This window comes from Syngnathus acus, chromosome 15, assembly GCF_901709675.1.
Source record: "Syngnathus acus chromosome 15, fSynAcu1.2, whole genome shotgun sequence".
NCBI lineage: Eukaryota > Metazoa > Chordata > Actinopteri > Syngnathiformes > Syngnathidae > Syngnathus > Syngnathus acus.
Window position 1 is genome coordinate 11,550,564 of NC_051100.1, and position 18,098 is coordinate 11,568,661.

General features: G+C 45.9%; 2 protein-coding genes across 2 annotated transcripts in view; one reads left to right on the forward strand and one right to left on the reverse strand.

Moving 5' to 3' along the window:
* The first annotated feature begins 357 nt into the window (after positions 1-357).
* Positions 358-6,133, forward strand: rtkn2a (rhotekin 2a). Its single transcript, XM_037272743.1, has 12 exons — positions 358-538; positions 1,009-1,205; positions 1,604-1,650; positions 1,748-1,801; positions 1,865-1,982; positions 2,179-2,379; positions 2,660-2,754; positions 3,176-3,282; positions 3,363-3,494; positions 4,042-4,210; positions 4,846-4,953; positions 5,079-6,133. The coding sequence occupies exons 1-12, from the start codon at positions 404-406 to the stop codon at positions 5,663-5,665; spliced, it is 1,950 nt and encodes a 649-aa protein (XP_037128638.1). The 5' UTR covers positions 358-403; the 3' UTR covers positions 5,666-6,133.
* A 1,857-nt stretch (positions 6,134-7,990) lies between these two features.
* The window catches only part of arid5b (AT-rich interaction domain 5B), a 55,477-nt gene continuing 45,369 nt past the window's right edge, over positions 7,991-18,098 (reverse strand). Inside the window, 3 exon segments of the mRNA XM_037272776.1 lie at positions 7,991-10,961; positions 11,494-11,692; positions 17,707-17,804. Of these exon segments, the coding sequence (XP_037128671.1) occupies positions 9,195-10,961; positions 11,494-11,692; positions 17,707-17,804 (2,064 nt within the window). The 3' untranslated portion in view covers positions 7,991-9,194.

Genomic DNA, 18,098 nt, shown 5'->3' on the forward strand with positions numbered 1-18,098 from the left:
CAATAAATCACAATGAATACCTCTTTTTGGATATTTTGTTTGATAGTACACTGTTTTACAAAAGTGTTACCAAACTACTTGCACACCCGTGTCTTCATTACAGTACATATATATAATTATCATGATGATTGCGTCGACACCTATATTACGAATCAACAAATGCAATATGTGAATACAAAAACTTATGTATTATATTAATATATTATAATATTAACAGCTAACTATTAGTAGCTGAAATTAACCGTGTCATCCTGTTTATATATTGAAAGAAATACTTTTGTTTGATAAAATTATTTAATGCCGGTTGACATTATTAACAAATCGAACATCCCCATTTATTTGAAGTTGGAGCAGACACGTGCACGCGCTCTCCAAGCAGCGAATGAAAAAAAAATAATAAAACATGGACGACCAGCGGGATTTTCAAAATTCTAAACGAAACAAGAACTCAAGCATCGCCATCTCTGGTAGCTCTGCCGTGGCCATGGAGATAAAAAGGAAGAAAATACGAAAGAGTGCATTATTCCAGCAAACGGAGGTAAGAATACAGTCTTGCCCAGATTCTGCTGTTTGCGTTGAGTCAAGTTGACAACTCGGTTGACGCCCGATTGGATCCAAACACACCGTAAAAAAGGAAAAGATAATAGCTTGCTAACGACATTGCTATTACATGAAATAACTCCTAAAACCTCAAATAACTTCGAATTTAGTTTGCTTAATACTCGTAGCTTTATGTTTGATAGTCGTGTTTTGTAACAAAATGGCCAATGTAAAATGGACACAGAAATGCAAAAATATGGCAACTTTAACCTCGTACTATTCATATCAAACAAGTTAGTACAATATGCATGCTATAAACTGCAATGCGAGTTATTACAAATGTTTTTGGTTACCTTGTTTAGTTTGACAAAAGTGAGAAAAGCTCTCAGAATGATGTTCTGCACAATGAACAACATTCAAAGAGAAGCCATCTCTTCCCATCTAATGTGTAAACAATTCTCCTGCAAGAACACAAACCTTCAAGAGAAGCTGGACTTTGAGGTGCGGATGCGAGAGGGAGCCTACAAGCTGCTGCAGGCCTGCAGTAAGAGAGAACAGATCCTCAGCGCCTCCAGGAACCTGTTGACCTGCAACGCCAGGATCAAGGCCTACATAGGTCACATGCAGACGACAAAGGAAGGGCACAATTTGACAGAAGTCAGCAGGTAATGTGTCAAAATCCACTCAAACATTAATTTTGAAATATGGGGGATTATAGGTCAATATTGGGGTTCAGATTTCACGTGGACCTTTTCATATTTGTCATTTTAATTAGGATAAAAAGCTTAAAAATGAAATAGTTACATAGCAAAATAGCACACATTCAGCAGCAATTACATACATATTTACATTTATTCATAATCTATATTTTGTAATAAAATATTAATTTGTAATGTACTACATTTCATCTTGGTTAACAAGAAGCAGAATGAACAATTAACTGGTGTATTTTTTTTCTACTCCCTTAAGTTGAACTCGCCCCCTTTTCCAACTTACTCTTCACTCACTGAGCTGTTTTGTTGCAACGATTGTAAATATCATTTTCAAACTGTGATTGTTGCAGCAAGTCAGAGGAGCGTGTGCCATGTAGAGGAACAATTGCTCTGTCTGGTGAGTTGCCATCTTGTTCTTTTGTCATGCCTCAGAACTGAGAAAAAGCTAAAGATGAGCCACTCAATTCAGAAGTTGCCACTTTGCTCTGTTGCAGGGCTTCGTATTCCATTGATGTGGAAGGATGAGGACCACTTCAACAACAGAGGAAGTGAGTTTCTCCTTCTAAGATTGTCATTACTCCCTTTTTATTCTTAACCTTGTATTTTTATAGGCTCACGGCGGGTGGCCATCTTCTGCGTGATGCAGATGGGCTGCCAGGTATTTGACACCAAGATGGCAGTGGTGGACAGATCCATTACGGACGTCTGCTTTGAAGAAGTCGCCATCTTGTAAGCACCTGCTGCACGCCACATACAAATGGACGTTTTGTTTTATTACCAATTATTCTTTTAATATTCTATCTCCGTACATATTTTGCATCATTTGCTTGAGTCATGCAACAGTGATTCCCAAATGCGGTGCGGTTTAAGATCTCTATGATCTTTAATAATGATAATATCGATCACGCGTTTCCAAATATGGCAGCAAAGATGCAGTTCCCGATTTTAAGCTGCGGGTGGAGCTGTGGAGCTGCGCTGCGGAGGACGAGCTCACCCTGGTCAACACACCGAAGAAGCTGGCAAAGAAGCTGCGGAATTCCTTGGGGAAGACCGCCGGGAAGAAACTCTGCCCTCTGCTGGATACTCCAGACCCCGACACCTTCCTCCAGCACAACCCGCTGCCGCCGTATGTTGTCGTTCGTGTTTTTTTGTTTTTTTGTTTTTTTTGTGTGTGAGCAGCCCACATCGCCACTGGCTGAACCATGCAGCCTTTGTCATGTCTCCTTGTAAGTTTTTCAACACCAAGTGAGTGCTGAAATGGGACGTTGATTTAATGTGATCACAAGGGGGATTTGTCACAAAAATAAGAATAATAGAGGGGAGATGCCTTTGAATGCACTTTTTGAAGTCTGTAGCACACTGTGCTTGTATAGTGAAGTGCTCTGTATTGTGTGTTCTTGTTCCAGAGGAGCCACGTTCAATCTGCTGGCCTACTCCACCATGAGACTGCCTGAGGCTGAAGGCACCTTCCAGTCCCATTCGCTGGTGGTCCTCCAAAATTGTAAGAAATCCAAACACATCTGGGGGTTTGCAGACTATTTTATGTATTCTGACTTTGTCAGGCACAACTTCTTCTTTTTTTTTTTTTTTTTAAACCAATAATGCAAATATTTTCCCTTCTAGTGTTATGCGCTTATGAGTCCAGTTGTAGCTACAGATAAAAATATCATCTCCTTGGGGGAATTCACTGAGAAATATATGTAGAATTGATTATCCCATCAATTACTCTGGTAAAAACACAGAAGAGGCTAGACATGGTTGCGGGCATCGCAAATGTGGTTTGACAAGTATTCTAGTTTTGAAGCAAAAAATATTGACAGCAAATGATTGTAGCTCTGCCTCTTATAGCTCACATACATTGCCTTCATCTGTTAAATGTAAACCTAATGTCAAGAGTTTTGGGCTGCTTTCCTCCCTGTCAGCTGATTGTTCGTCCTGGCTTCCACTTTACGGCAACTTGTGCTGCCGCTTGGTGGCCCAGCCTGCGTGTATGACGCAAATCGTGATGGCCGGCTATCTCGACCACAAGGTAACGTCTACTGCATTTGTTCTTCCAAGCCAGAGCTGGTCAAAGTCAAAACGATGTAACTGACATGTGTGTCCCGGTAGCAAAGCGTAGAGGGCCTGGAGCGCCGCTGCAGCCTCTACTGCGTGCTGAGCGCCGCCACCTTGTGTTGCTACTTCAGCCCGGAGGAGGCGGACGCCAAATTGCAGCCGGCGCTGCAGCTGGCCGTCAACAAGGTGGGGCCAGTCACCTTCGCAATCGGACACGCCTCTCTTCATTTCACGCTCGCTTAAGCTTGTTGATTAAAAATGACAATGCCGCATTGCCACTAAAACGGTGCGCTCGGCAATGAGGGAGAGAGGGGCAAGATGGCACAATTAGGAATGAATAAAAATCATTCAACGTTGATTTACTTAGAGGTGCTTGAAGGACTTGCACCTGCTTCCTCTTCTAGTGAACATTTGCCACACACAATGTGCTGTTTTCATGCTGCGTGTCAGGCTGTCATTTACGCTTTACTTTGAGCAGAGTCAAAACGGGATCTTTGGATGGCAGAGTGACTTTTTTTTTCAAGTTCATGAAAGAGGTTCGAAAGTCTGGAGATCGTAAAAATGTTTCTTCAAAAGCAGATGGAAAAGCAGTCTTCTGTTATAAGTGGGCCGTAAGAGCCATGTGTGCGGCTCCTCAACAAAATCAAATCGCTTCGAGTCAGCTCCAAAGTTTGCTAGCTACTCGTCGACTTTTCGTGCCCAAAGAAGCTGTTGTTTGGGTGCTTCCTTGCAGGACACTCGCATCCAGGTGATGGGAAAGGAGTCGGGAGGGAAGAAGTTTCGCAGTCTGTCCATCATCAACCCTTGGCCAGAGGAAAACCAGACTCAAGTCTTCACAGCAGACACCAGCGAGCAACTGGACCAGTGGCAGGAAGCGCTGCATCAGCACCTCTTTGATCAGAGTGAGTCCTCCACTTGCAGTCAACCCCGAATATTGGGAGGGTAATGGTGTATTTGCATTTTCAAATTTGTCAAATGAGAAGATTAAAGTGCAATGTAATCACCACCTATTTCACATATGACAATTTCATTACATTTCATCTGCTCAGGCAGACACTACAAACGATTAGCACGTATGGTAATGAAAAAACAAGAAGCCTGTGGCTAAGCTAGCACCAACACTAAATTTGAATTGAACAAGAGTGTTTGGTGACATAATCTTACCGGCTGTTCGGGCGAGGTTTGTTTTTCAAGTTGGAGGGAAGCGTAAGCCTGCTACTGCTGATGTGTGCCATTATGTCCTGACGGGCTCCCGTAATGCTCCCGCCATGTTTGTAGTTCTTTGAGTAGCACTTCATCAAACTTCAGTTTGACCTGCCAATAACATAATTTGAGGAAACAAAAAGAACAGAAATACTCGTTAGCAGTTCTCTAAATAAGAGGCAAAGTGTGCTTGCTTCATAACCCATGCAAACAGTTCCATTTTTACACTATTCACTATGTTTGATGTAAAAAGAAAACCAACTGTGGGTGGGATCATTTTGTTGAGTGTGTCCATGTCCATTTGTTGGAAGAGTCAAGTTGTTGTCCTCTGCAGGTCAGTGGCTGCACTGCTGCGAGCAGCTCATGAAAATCGAGGCGGCGTCGCCACGGAAACCATCCCTCTTCCTCACTAAGCAAGCCGACTCTGTTTACAACGAACTGAGTGAGTTTTGTGCCGTATAGAAAGACCGATTAATTGACAATTAGCTCTTTTAAAGTGAGCAAAAATTGGAAAAATCTCCTCACAACCTCCATTTCTCAAGGCTTCACCGTATGTGGTCCTTGCAGGCATCAATTCTCCAGCCAAGATTGAGAGCATCACTGACATCATCCACAACAAGATTCAGGAGACTGACGGCCACTTCCTGATTGGTCAGCAGGAAGCCAGAGAGCCTCCCAATTGGTCGGCTCTTTTCGGCGGCTCCCGCTCACTTGTATTGCAGGAGACGGCAGCTACTAAAGTTCTCTCACCAAGTCAAAGCTGCATGCCGTATTCAAGCCCCAAGCCTTGCTCCAACTCCACGCCCAATAGTGGCAAGAAACGGCGTGCCCCGCTTCCTCCCGCCACCCCCGATGCTCCGCCTCCTTGTCACGCTCCTCGCCCTGACAGACCTCCTCGTCCTCCTCTCTCGCACCCGCAGAAGGAAAACACTTCGCGGGTCAAATCCAAAACGGGAAGGCCGTCTCTGGATGCCAAATTTTCCGCCATCATCCAGCAGCTGCAGCAGCACAACAACAAATATAGCGGGGGCGCTCCAGCACTGAGCCGCAAGAACGCGCCGCTCGCTTTCGCTCAGGTCGACAGACAAGGCGATGATGGTCCCGCACTGAGGAGCAATCTGAGGAAGTCCTGCCGAGAGAAGATGAACTTCTAAGACAACACGGAACACGAAATTGAAATGAATACAGATGAGTGGGATGACATTTGACATTCTCTACTGTGAAAGAGATGACTGAAGGGAGACATTTCACACAAACATGACACTACTTACTAGCCCCAGCATGGGTGTGCAAACTTTTGTGCTCAAGACGGGGCCACATTTCATTTTTAATAGAGGAATAGAAATGCAGTGGACCCCAGCTACTGTGAATAGCCAACATTTGTATAGGATTGATGGCCACTATAAATGCATTGAAAATCATTTTTACCCCCCCTCCAAAAATATATGGACAAACTCAATAAAAACAGGAAAAAGGGTAGGCACCCCACCCAAAAAAGATGAATAAAATCAGCAAATAGATGAATAAATCCGAGCTGCAAGTATGTGGGGGTCCACTGTAGTAATTTTCTTTTTCATTCATTAATTTCTTAATAATAGTACCGTTTTTTTTCATGTATAATGCGCCCCCATGTATAATACGCACCCTAAAAATGGCATGTTGATGCTGGAAAAAAGCCTGTACCCATGTATAATACGCACCCAAATTTTGACTCCTACTTAAGTCCGTAAACGTAAAATTATTTCAGAAAAAAGATCATCTTTGGGAACAACCGGATGTTATTCTGCCGGTCAGTATCACTGCGCATGCGCTAGCAAACTCGATAGCGAAGAAATGTTTCGGATTTGTGTAGGGTACATTGTGACAGCAAACGAGCAGGTGATCGAGCAAGCGTCTGATATGAGAGCATTGTGTTCGTATGGAGCGTGTTTGAAGTGAACAGCAGAGAAGAAAGCGCATCTGTAATGCAGCCTCCGTATGATATCCGGATAAAAAAAAAAAAATTGTACCCATGTATAATGCACACCCCAGATTTTAGGACAATAAATTAGTTAAATTTTACGCATTATACATGGAAAAAACGGTAAATGATTTTCATTTCAAATCTGTATTATTACTAACTATGATTAATCTTGCTAAATAGAAAAAGTAAAATTATTTGGTATTTTATTACTTTGTGTGGTATTTTATCCAAGCAGGCAAAAAGGCAGCAAATACTGATCCAAGACCGAATGAATGTGAAGCTAATGTGATGAATACCTTTGAGTGTGCGTGAGAGGAGTTCGCAAAAGCCTTGAAAGGAGCGAAAACAGATTGCTAGTGGGTGTTGAGCTCGGGAGGAGCGCGAGTGCAATTTAATAGTCCTGTTGTGTTGCATATAACGCTCGCTTTGCAGAGTACGCGTTGGCAATTATTCATTAGACGGATCGGCCACATAAACAAGAGTTCATCCGCGGTCGTGGCAATATAATTTTTTTTATTTTATGCCCTTTTTATGAATGGAATCACTTCAATTAGTTTGACATCCCTCAAAGCAACATCTGACTTGCAAAAGAACAATCATGGGACTTTGAGCTCAGGCAAATTTATCCGATTACGTATGTGGGTGCGTGTTTTCAAGTTTGTCACGTATCTTTAGGGATTTTGGCCGAGCAGCTGATTCTCTTATTTCTGCTTTAGTTGTATTGATCGATTGACTATATTAGCAGCTTTCCGGACAATGTCCTGAATTTCTGCTTTGACATCACCATCAGTGGAATTTTGCCCAGCTGAATCAGTAAACACGAGAATTAATGTCATACTGACTTGGTGGATTTTCTTTCTGTCCTTGTCAGAACGTATTTGTTCTGACGCCTGTTTATTTTGGGTGTAATTACAATGTTGACCACGAGACGGCAGCACACTAGTTGGACACTAAATTTGACAAAAAAAAGTCTGTCTCACAGGCCACGCAATTAAGAATCATGAATGCAGCCTATTCACACCTGAGCATCAACACACACACGCAGACCTTTTTAGATAGTAAAATATTTTAATTAAATATACAGGTCATAGCATTAAAAAAAAGTCTAATTTTTTTGTCTCTGCCAGCTGGCTGATTGGTAAACACATGGCTACTGTATCAAAACACACTTTTTGAGGATGCACCAAAAAAAAGATAAAAGTGAACATAAAATAACAACTAATCCTTAATTCCAAAACATAGTGTTTCGTTAGAGGCTAGATGTGTGTACTTTTTTTCTCTTTCACTCATACTTACAGATATAGTATACTGCCTTTGATGCTATTTACAGGTTATAACAGTTTGAATAGGATAACCACCACTCTCGCGTGAGCGCGGTGCGCTATCTACAGTGCTATTTATTTTTATTTACACGGACACACAAACACACACGTGCACGCACACTCACCCATGAGGAGATGACGAAGATAGAAGAGAAGGAAAAAGGTCAAATTGATCCCGTGTATTGATTTCCCCCCCCCCCCTCAGATAAGACAGTGCTCGTTGCTCAGGGAAAGCAACATGAACATATTCAATATTGTTTCAGGACAGTGTACTGGTATGTTTTTTCTACTCACAAGTAACACAGCTCAGCACTAGTTGACATCTGCACGCTACTAGTACTGCTTGTGAAGTGCTTGATGTTAACTAGTAGCACATAGTTGCCAATTCGTGGAGCATTTTGCTGGTCCAGTAACATGATGTCAATTAGTGTATTATTTTCTTTATGTCCCCTTTAAAGTGTATATGAGCACCTGTCACTAAAAAAAAAAAAAAGATGGATCTCAGCACAGGTAATCACAAGCAGAAAGAGATTTCTAAACAAACTTTGCACCTCATCAATCATTCTCGAGAGAAAAATAACTCATTCCAAATGCCTGCTACCTCCCAACATTTAGTGCTACGAACAAGATCGCCAGACGGGAAAAAGGCACAAATATTTTCAAAGCGTTCTAAGTGACCACATTCTTACTTAAAAAGAAAAATCATACAGCGGATATTTTTTTTCAGCGTGTTTGGACTGTAAGAACTCATTTTCAAGTCATGAATAATAAAGGCAGTGAAATGGGGCGAGCGTTCTGCAGCGGGCGACTGCTTCATTACGCTCGTGCGACGGGCCGCTACAGTCCCAAGATGCTTGATGGATTATTGAAAAAAAGATCTCCAATCCCAAAACCACATTCATTCACGTGAAATGGATTTGGACATGTTCTGTCCCACAGCACCTCTACAGGTTACATTTGTCAGTGCACTCCACTGCGTCAAAAAAGCGGAGCCACTGAACGCCAGTGACGACGGTGCCGATACATTTTGGCGAGTGGTGGGTACGCAGGTGCCTGCTGCTGTAGTGTTTGAAGCCACACGGTTTTAGCCCTCGGACGCAGTAAACAAAAACGGCGCGACTGCCCGCTGACTCCCGCCGACAAAAGGGAGCACATCCACGTCAGAATTGTGCAAATAAGGGTACAAACAAAAAGATACAGTAAGTGGTGATAACATACAGAACAGTGCAAAGGATATGAAATGTATCAACTAATACAGAAAAAATTGAATTTTTAGTCTGTCTCGCAGAAGAGTTTTACAATCAGTCACCAGCCTTCCATCCGGGCCCATCTGACGACTGAGCCGCTGTCTTTGCTTGGCAAGGGAAAAAAGCGGGGCCGGGGCAAGCCGGGCGTCCCTCACAGTCTAGTGCTGGGGTGTACCGAGGAGAGCTGCGGCGGGGGCAAGGTGGAGAGCGGGTACAGGTGGTGCAGCAGGTCCCCATAGAGGGCCGTTCCGCCCGGATGTCTGAAGAAGTGGTGTGGGCTGGGGGCAGAGGCGAAAAGCTGCCTGTGGAGCAGCATGGAGTGGAAGGCTAAGGGGGGCACGAGGGGGGACACGGCCGACTGGCTCTTCAGGTACTGCAGGCCCGGGTGCTGCTGGAGGGCGTCCTGCGCCACCAGGCTGCCGGGCGGGTACATGCTGGCGTAGAGGGCCGCGGCGTGAGGCAGTGGGTAGGCGGGGTGGCCCTCGGGGAGCCGGTTGTTGAGGTGGACGGCGTGGGCCGGCTCGGCGGCTTTCAGCTCCTCCGGGTCGCTGCGGCGGATGGTGGCCGCCGGATGAATGGGCGTCACCACGCGGACCTTCCTCTCTGCCAACTCCTCGCCCTCCGGCGGTTCCCCGAGGGTCCGTTTACCGGGCCGCACAGGGCTGTTGAGGGACGAGTCGGATGAGGATTTGGGACTGGGAAAGGGTGGCGACGGGTCTTGCTTGGGAGGCGAGACAGTCATGGGGGGAACTCGGCACGCCTTGGGGTGAGAGTCCAAGCCCTGGTGCACGACGGGGTAGGGGAGGCCGCAGAAGGAGGCTTTGGAGAAGGCGGACACCCGCTGAGAGAGCGGTTTGGACACGGTGAAATCTCTGGGCTCGTCCTCGGGCTCTCTGCTCTCGCCTCGGGTTTGCGCGTCGTCGCTGTATTGCGACCTGTAAGCCAGGCCTTCCTGCTCCGGGCCTCCGCAAACAAAAGCCTGCCCACCCCGTCGCTCCCCGTTAGCGTATGCGGCCATCCTGTCCTGAGTCAGGCAGCTCTCCGTTTGCCTGTACAGACTGTGCAGGTGCGGCGACGAGTAGCGGTCCGCGGCAAAGCTGCGGGCAGCCGGGAGGAGTTTGTCCGAGGTGTTCTCAGTAGCGTCCCGGTCCAGAGTCCTGGGGAGATACGGCTGCCACGGGGCACTGACGTGAGGCTGCAGGATATGGCCGCTGCTCCTCTCTTGTGGCGGCTTGATGCTCTGCGCATGCTGAATGACGGACGGCCGGAACATTGGCGTCGCCTCCGGGACGCTGTCGGACACGTGCCGCCTCTGACTTTCGTCCTCGCCTTCCCTCTTGTCCGCGTCTCTCTCAGTTGCGAGACACGGCTGGAGAGACGACGCATACGAGAAGGACACGGACTCGCACACTTGTGAAAGGAGCTTCTTTTTGGCCAGAGGAGACATGACGCCTTGGCCGCCTTTGCAGTAGGCGCCCATCTGCACGGGACTCTCCTTCCGAATCACCCCGTAATCTTCCTTCTCCGGGAAGGGATCTGCGCTCAAGTCTATGGACTGCCTCTCCTGTTTACAAATGGGTAAGACCTTGCCCACCCTCCCGCCGTGGCTCTCCAAGGAGGACTCGGGCAGCGCCACGTGTCCGACGGGTTTGTTTTGGTCCCAGCGGTGAGGCAGGTAGGTGCTTTTGGCGACCGGGTGGACTTCGGTCTTGGCGGCTTGAAGGGCCTCGCCGATCTGCCTCCACTCAGGCTGGGAGCACAAGGCGAACGGCGCTCTGCCCGAGTCGGCCTCTTTGTCGGCCAACGATTCCTCTTTCTTCAGCGTCACGTGAAGCTCCTCCTCCTCCTCGATGACGATGGCTTCCTCCGCAGCGGGCCCTTCCAGCTTTGTGGCCGCTTCCCCTTTCACCTTGGAATCCTGCAAATGGCATGCATCGAAATGATTAGAGGATCAAGATTAATTATCGATTCATTGGATTCATTGTCGATTAATCGTCTCGCCTCTAAAAAAACATGACCTGAATTAATATGTCATAAAGTAGACCAAGTTCAGTGGCCTAGTGGTAGAGTGTCCGCCCTGAGACTGGAAGGTTGTGGGTTCAAACCCCGGCCGGGTCATACCAAAGACTATAAAAATGGGACCCATTGCCTCCCTGCTTGGCACTCAGCATTAAGGGTTGGAATTGGGGGGCCAGATCACCAACTGATTCCCGAGCGCGGCACCGCTGCTGCTCACTGCTCCCCTCTCCCCCAGGGGATGGATTAAAATCACACGGGGATGGGTTAAATGCAGAGGACAAATTTCACCACACCCAGATGTGTGTGTGACGATCATTGGGACTTTAACTTAACTTTAACTTTAAGTTGGCCTTGAAAATCTTGCAACCTTAAAGTCGCTCCTCAAAATGTATGCGTGCATGTCAAGATGGTGGAAGACGGTGGCCACCAACCTGTGATTGTTGCTGGTCCTTGGCCGCCTCGCCGCACTCCTTCTTGGCCGCCTGCTTGGCAGTGCTCGGGCCCTTGGCTTTCTTGGCCCCGACGCCTTTGGCCTTGGTTGACGGCGGCTTCTCCTGGCTGCGGGGTTTGGCCAGGGGGAGGGGCTTGTCCTGCTCTCCTTTCAGATGCCTCTCGTACGGGAGGAGAAGCCTGCAAGAGGGTTGTCCACGCTGTTATGTCACAGAAGGCTTGGCCAACACAATGGCAACTTTGGACATGTTCAGTGTCTTGTTGCGCGCAAACTCTATTGTTCAACAGAATAAACCTTGATTAGTCACACGAAGGGAAAATTGCAGTTTTATAGCCGCTAAGTGGAGAGAAGAAAAACTGAGTACGAGCAGCAGTCTTGCATGTGTAAAAAAATAAAATAAAATTATGTGGATTGATGTGGTTGTGGGGAAAAAAAGCACGATATGGACTCATCATAATATTAAGACAGTAACGTAATTATAGATCCTATAAAAACAAAACATGCTTTGGAGGGCGGTGTTGGCTCTAAATTTCATACTTGGCATGCAATAACTAATCCTATTGTCATGACACAATGTTAGGGGAAATCCACTCACACATGAATGCCAGACAAGTGTGCGTGTGTGTGTGTGTGTGTGGTGTGTGTGTGTGTTAGCTCCTGCTGAGACACATCACACCGCTTATTATTTGAACCTTGAGAGGAGAAGAATAAATGCTGGGCTTTTCCTGGCCATGATTACACCGTAGCAAATTTTGGGAAATTTACCATTGGCAATATGATTCATCACTTCAGCTGGTGTGTGCGTGTGTGCGCTTGAACCGCAGCAGCACAGCTGACGGCATTACATGCAGATGCTCGCAGCCAACAAAGGCCACGTGAAGCCAGTGGGAACATTGCGGGGCTCTGCTAGTCCTCATCCCGACATTCCAAGAGTTCACAGTCAAGTTGTAACTTTAACTAGGGCTCGTGCGCAAAGTCGCAACTTGAGAGATGTTTTGAGGCCATGAAAAAGAGGCAGAAAAAGCAGGACCATATTATTTCAATTGAAAAGATATATCTATTATTTTCTACCGCTTTTTTATTTTTAACACCCACAACATACTTTTGCAGTCCGGAAGAGATGTTTTGCTTGCTCCTCATAAAAATCCTCCAAAAGACTTCAAGAGGCAATGTGGGAATTTTTTTGTTGTGTTATTTCGCTCTTTGAACAAGGAAAGAAAAAAAAGGCAGCCAAACAACATTTCCTCCAGCTGAACTGGCAAGCCGCCGGCCAAGAAAGGAAATGTACCATTAAATGCGACTCATTGGAAGGCATAATGACACCTTCACGAAGAGCAGCAACCACGGCAGAAAACAACACACACGCATTTGTACTCTAAGTATTTGTGTGTGAGAATGATGCCGGCCGGCTCAACTGTGAAGGAATGTCAGAATGGGATCGGTGGGGGGGATTATGTACGAGCTAAGAGAGAAATGACTGGCTTCTTGTGTATAAATACTTGCAAATGGAAAAGCCTAACAAGCTATTCTGGTCAGAAAAAAGCCCCCACGAAGTGTGTGGCAGGAAGTTCCCAACATTGTGGGAAGGATTTTTTGTGTTCAAACCTAAACACAAAGTAGCCCTCAAAAAGATTGTCCAACTTTTGACCACGTGCCCCAAAAAAGCTTGGCGTCTTGGATGGCTGCTTCCAATTGGCTCATTCCAGGTCAAGGTGAGTACACCTTTGCTTCTTTTTCAGATGTTAACCTTATTTTAGATTTGCTCGATGGTTAAAAGGTCAACAGCAAGGCTGAGAACACAATTTGTTATTTTTTACAATTTCCAATTGGGACCAATTTCTTCTTGAAACTCGTCTGACAGTTACAGAGTCGTAGAATCAACTCGCCTGTGAAAATAGGTCATCAAGATAAAGGTGAGTACGCAATTTGGTTTTTCCACATTGTGATAATGTGCTTCACTTCCTGTTTTTCATGACATTTAAAGAAGCATGATGTCAACATTATCTCACCAATCTTTTGTCAACAGTCGCAGTGACGATTACTTTTGAACATTTTCATTCATTGTAGTGGTTAAATTCTTCTTTGCACTTGTCTGAGCGGTTACAGAAGCGGAAAGTTACTAACTTGCCCTTGGCAACACGTCAACAAAGTTAAAGGTGAGTACAGGATTGATTGTTGGGTTTTTTTCTCCATTTATTTTAATGTAGCAACTAACTACTTCCTTGGAGGACTTCTCCAGCCATAAAACAGGAAAATAAAAAGGTGTCGTAAGCACCAGGGGCCACATGGAGGCGCATCTTGCTTTTGTAGGGGCTCGGGTGGCTGCCAGGCGAGGGAGGGGTGAGGTGGGGGGCAGGGGGCGGTTTGCCGGCAGTGGAGAATTTCATTAAGGCAGCACCAGCAACATTTTTATGAGGTCAATAAACACTTAACTTCCTCTCATGCCAATTTATCAGCCGCTTCTTGTTTGAGCGCCCGCTTTTTCCGCGTCGATAACAAGTGACTAATACATGCGGCGCAGAGGAGGGGGGTCGCTTGAGAGAGGGGGGAGCTCTAAATGTTGAATAAATATAGAAATATCAGGCGCGAGCTAATCTGGGAACGAGATGAGCGCTGATAAAAGGATATTATGCATGTCGGCCTGATCTTAATAAATCACACACAGACACACACAGACACACACAGACACACACACACACACACACATATACACACAGCAGTTGGCAAAAACAAGGCAACTTTACCAGCAATGTGCTGCCCTGCTTTGCGTTTGGTTTTACAGGAACAAGCGGCGGCGTGTCAGAATCCAACAAACGGAGGCCCGAAGTCACCAAATTTGTGGAAAAAGCCCGCAGGCTGTTCCACTTGCACAACCTCCTGCCGCCATCTGCGCCCCAAATTAATTTTAGCCGCTGCTGCGCGTTAAGATCACAGGAACAGACAAAAAAAGAAAGGAGGGAGACTAAAAAAAGAAAAGAAAAAGAGGACAATTTAAAGGGCGAGCGGAGCCAACACAGATTAGGAACAGAGAAAATGATTTGTTTTATTGTATTTTACAGGCCCGGGAGCCCATGAAATACAGCCCCCCCCCCTTCTCTCTCTCTGCTTTGGATGCATGCCTCAAAGCTACTTTTTGTCTCAAAGCCAAACCACTCGAGGTGACCCTCATTCATGCACTTAAAAGCAGAGGGCAGCCAAAGAATGTAGAAAAAAACCTAAGCCCTTTGTCACATCTGAAAACAGCAGATTTAAAATGACCTCTACTGTTCCATCCTCCCCCCTGCTCTCATTAGCCGCCGCTCCTCCACTGTGGCAGGTGGACGCGAGCTTGCCAAGTCTCGTGTAATAATGACGTGAAAAGCCGCAAGTGGTGCTGAACACGCTCCTAAATTCTTGAAGATGTCATTTCTATTTATATAATAATGTATTATAGTAATTTATAATTGATGTAACTATTATATTTTTTTGTCCTGACAATAAGAAACTAAGCAATTTCAAAATGGCCTCCTCACCACATGCCCTCCCCTCCCAAAAAAAAAATGCAGACATGCAGCATATGTGTGACAGAACGTCATTAATTCCATTAGCTACGCCCAACGATTTATTAATCTTGGCGGGGAGCAATGCGTTGGTTGAACTTTGGTTGAGGCGTTTTTTTTCCACACATGAGGGAAACGAGCCAATCTTGTTGTTTAGGAACATGAGGATGATTTTTAAAAAGCCCCAACTGTGCTGTTAAGTTGAATCAACTTGACTGGGCGGTGATAAGCAAGCAATTGCTTCGCCATCTGTTGCTGCATCTGCAAATTTGCCGTCTTCGGTTTTATTGTAGTTTCTAAAATGATTATTAGCCTTTTTCTTTTTTATTATTTCAAGACAAAATATATCTTGTAAAAATATGACCAACGTCTCGTGAATGAAACAAAATCTGAAAGCGATGTCACCACGGCTGCTAACGCGGTGGCGGGTTATTTCAGGTCACGAAGGTCGGTTGCCCAACGTGCGCCGTAATGCTGAAGCTGCTGCTTTTTCAGGTCAAACTATTACGCGGTGTTACTTTAAGCGACGACAGCCATTAAATCACGTCTTGCCTGGCTGTGTCTTTCTCCGCCTCGCCGCTGGCTGACAGAACCAAAATGGCAAGTAAAATTGCCTCTAATACGCTTTTCCTGCAAGAAACACACACGCGCACACACACAAACTGATGGATCTGCAGTACGGCAAGGACGAAGCAAAGAGATGCTGACAAGTGCAAGATAGTGCTGAATAACATCTGCACTTGCAGGCAGGCACACATACACGCACACACACTGTACCCTCTGTTACGATTCCCAGCGTGAGGCTCAAATATAGTTTGGCCCGCAAAGAGCGATGCTTTTGCTACATCCCTACACCAAGGACTCAGTCAATAAAAAAAATCAGCATATCGGAAAACATTTGATACACTCAGCTGTTTGTTTTGTTTGACCTTGCACCGCTTTTGAAATAAATAAATTACTTGCGTTGGCTTTGCGCGTCGCTACGGCAACACCGCATCTCCGCCCAATGACACGAGAGAGGGAGAAAGAGAGCGAGAGATTAAAAATGTAGGAGCTGTTAAAAGGCGCTGACCTGTATCACAGGCGGTGGAGGCGCGCGCGCGCACACACACACGCAGAAAAAAGGCCAGTCTATTTCAAGGTTATTGATGCCATCTTTTTCATGACCTCATTTTTAATTCCGAGTGCCGCAGCCCCGCCTGACGGCCCGTCTCGTACAAGTGTTTTTTTTTTTTTTCTGAATAAATATCATTAAAGCCTCGCCAGCCGCTGCAGCAGACGCTCGACTTATTGATTTAGTTTCTAATGAACAAGTGTGTGTGTGTGTGTGTGTGGGGGGGTGTTAAGGTACAATTAGTCGAGGTTATCTGCTGTTCAGCTCGTACGTTACCGCCATTACGGACGGACAGCGTAAGTATGCTCATTACGTCGTTGGCCGTGTCGGGAACTAGTTCAAACAATTGACTGGTGTCAAAGGGCAGATGTGATGTCAGATGGACGTCTACAAACGATGGGTTCTCTCGAGTGCCCATCAAGTGTCAAATTGAGCGGACAAGTCAATCTATTAGCAAAAAGCTTCAATTCGCCAGACCCTTCTGCGTTTCTGCAGATTGCAATTTTCAAGCAATTTGCAGGGTACTTTAAAGCATATCATAGAAATGTTATTAAAACACCTGGAAACTAATTTCAATTGTGGAATTAATATTTGGTCTACCTATAACATAGTTGGGTGAAATTTTATGCAGCGCAAAATTGTTGCTTTGTGCAGCTGACTCATCTTTTGTGCGTTGACCAATGATGAAAGGTGGAACGAAAGACACCTCCGGGGAGCAAACGTGCGCTCGGCCACGCCGGCAAACAACCTCATTCATCACGCCGCCCGCAACGTTTGCTCAGCTAATACAAGGCGGCTAATTGCCCTCCGAGCAGAGAGCGAGCGCATCTTGCCGATGTTATAGCTTTGTATCGATTCAGCCGTATTTTCTTCCCAGATGTCGTCCGTGACCTCAGAAGCACAATGGCAAAACTTTCCAGTGCAGTACAGTTTGGGAACGGGTCAAATAAAGTTGTCAGGGAACAAAACTCTGACAACTATTCCCCAAATCAAATGCTTTCAAGTTATTTCACCACCAAACGATAAATTAATTCCTGACAAAATCCCTTAAAAAAAATCCAGATTTTGCCAAATAAAAGGCCAAGTTGCATAAAGCACAGTCCCAAATGAACTTTTTCCCTTCCTTCGCTTCTTCTGTTTAAGCAGCAGTCTGACATTTCCTAATAAACTCACTCTTGACTGTGTGATCTTCACACTCCCCCCGCCCCCGCCTAACCCCATATGGTATTACTGACAGGTGTGTGTTTCTGTTCACGTTTACGTTGTGTTGACGCAACAACACTTAGTGTTCGCTGGAGGGCAAGACGACCGACTGCCTCATGGGTGACCCTGGCATCACTTTGTTGGGAACTTGCTTTTCTTTAACCTTGCGCAAGTGAGCGTGTGCGCGCACGCCCTCCCTCCGGCTCATGCCCATATGCTTGTTTTAATTTTGTAATAGCATCTCTGATGATGAGTAGGAGGAGATGCTGCAATGTCTTAATGGTGTGATGAGATGAACATCGATGGCGGACTTGCACGGGGTACTTTGCCAACTCACCTCTCGTAGTGGCGGCGCGTGCAGGTGGCGGCGCTGGTGCTGCTGGGGTTGCCGCCTAGTTCGTCGTACACGTGCTTCCACTGCCTGCGGACGGTGATCTGTGGGGCCACACGTGACATCATCATGTCAGGAGGAAAATACGATCAGCGCACGGGGAATTGCTGACTCATTCGATCGGCAACTCCTCATCTCATCATGTCACTTTTTCCCCGATGGGCTCCAATTCTTATTACATAACACGCACATGCACTTGGTAGGTAGTGCTGCATGAATTGCGGTCCGGGGCCGCGGTTTGGGGGCTGATGAAATCATTTGGAATTATTAAATTACGTACACATCATTTAAAAAGTCACGTCGCTCCGTGTGGGGACCGGTGCCAATAAAACAAGGCA

Excerpts from the sequence above, each read along its gene's own strand:
- rtkn2a (XM_037272743.1), top strand. The coding sequence starts at position 404 with ATGGACGACCAGCGGGATTTTCAAAATTCTAAACGAAACAAGAACTCA. Across the intron at positions 1,651-1,747 it reads AGGAACAATTGCTCTGTCTG|GGCTTCGTATTCCATTGATG; the intron begins GTGAGTTGCCAT and ends GCTCTGTTGCAG. Across the intron at positions 1,802-1,864 it reads CCACTTCAACAACAGAGGAA|GCTCACGGCGGGTGGCCATC; the intron begins GTGAGTTTCTCC and ends GTATTTTTATAG.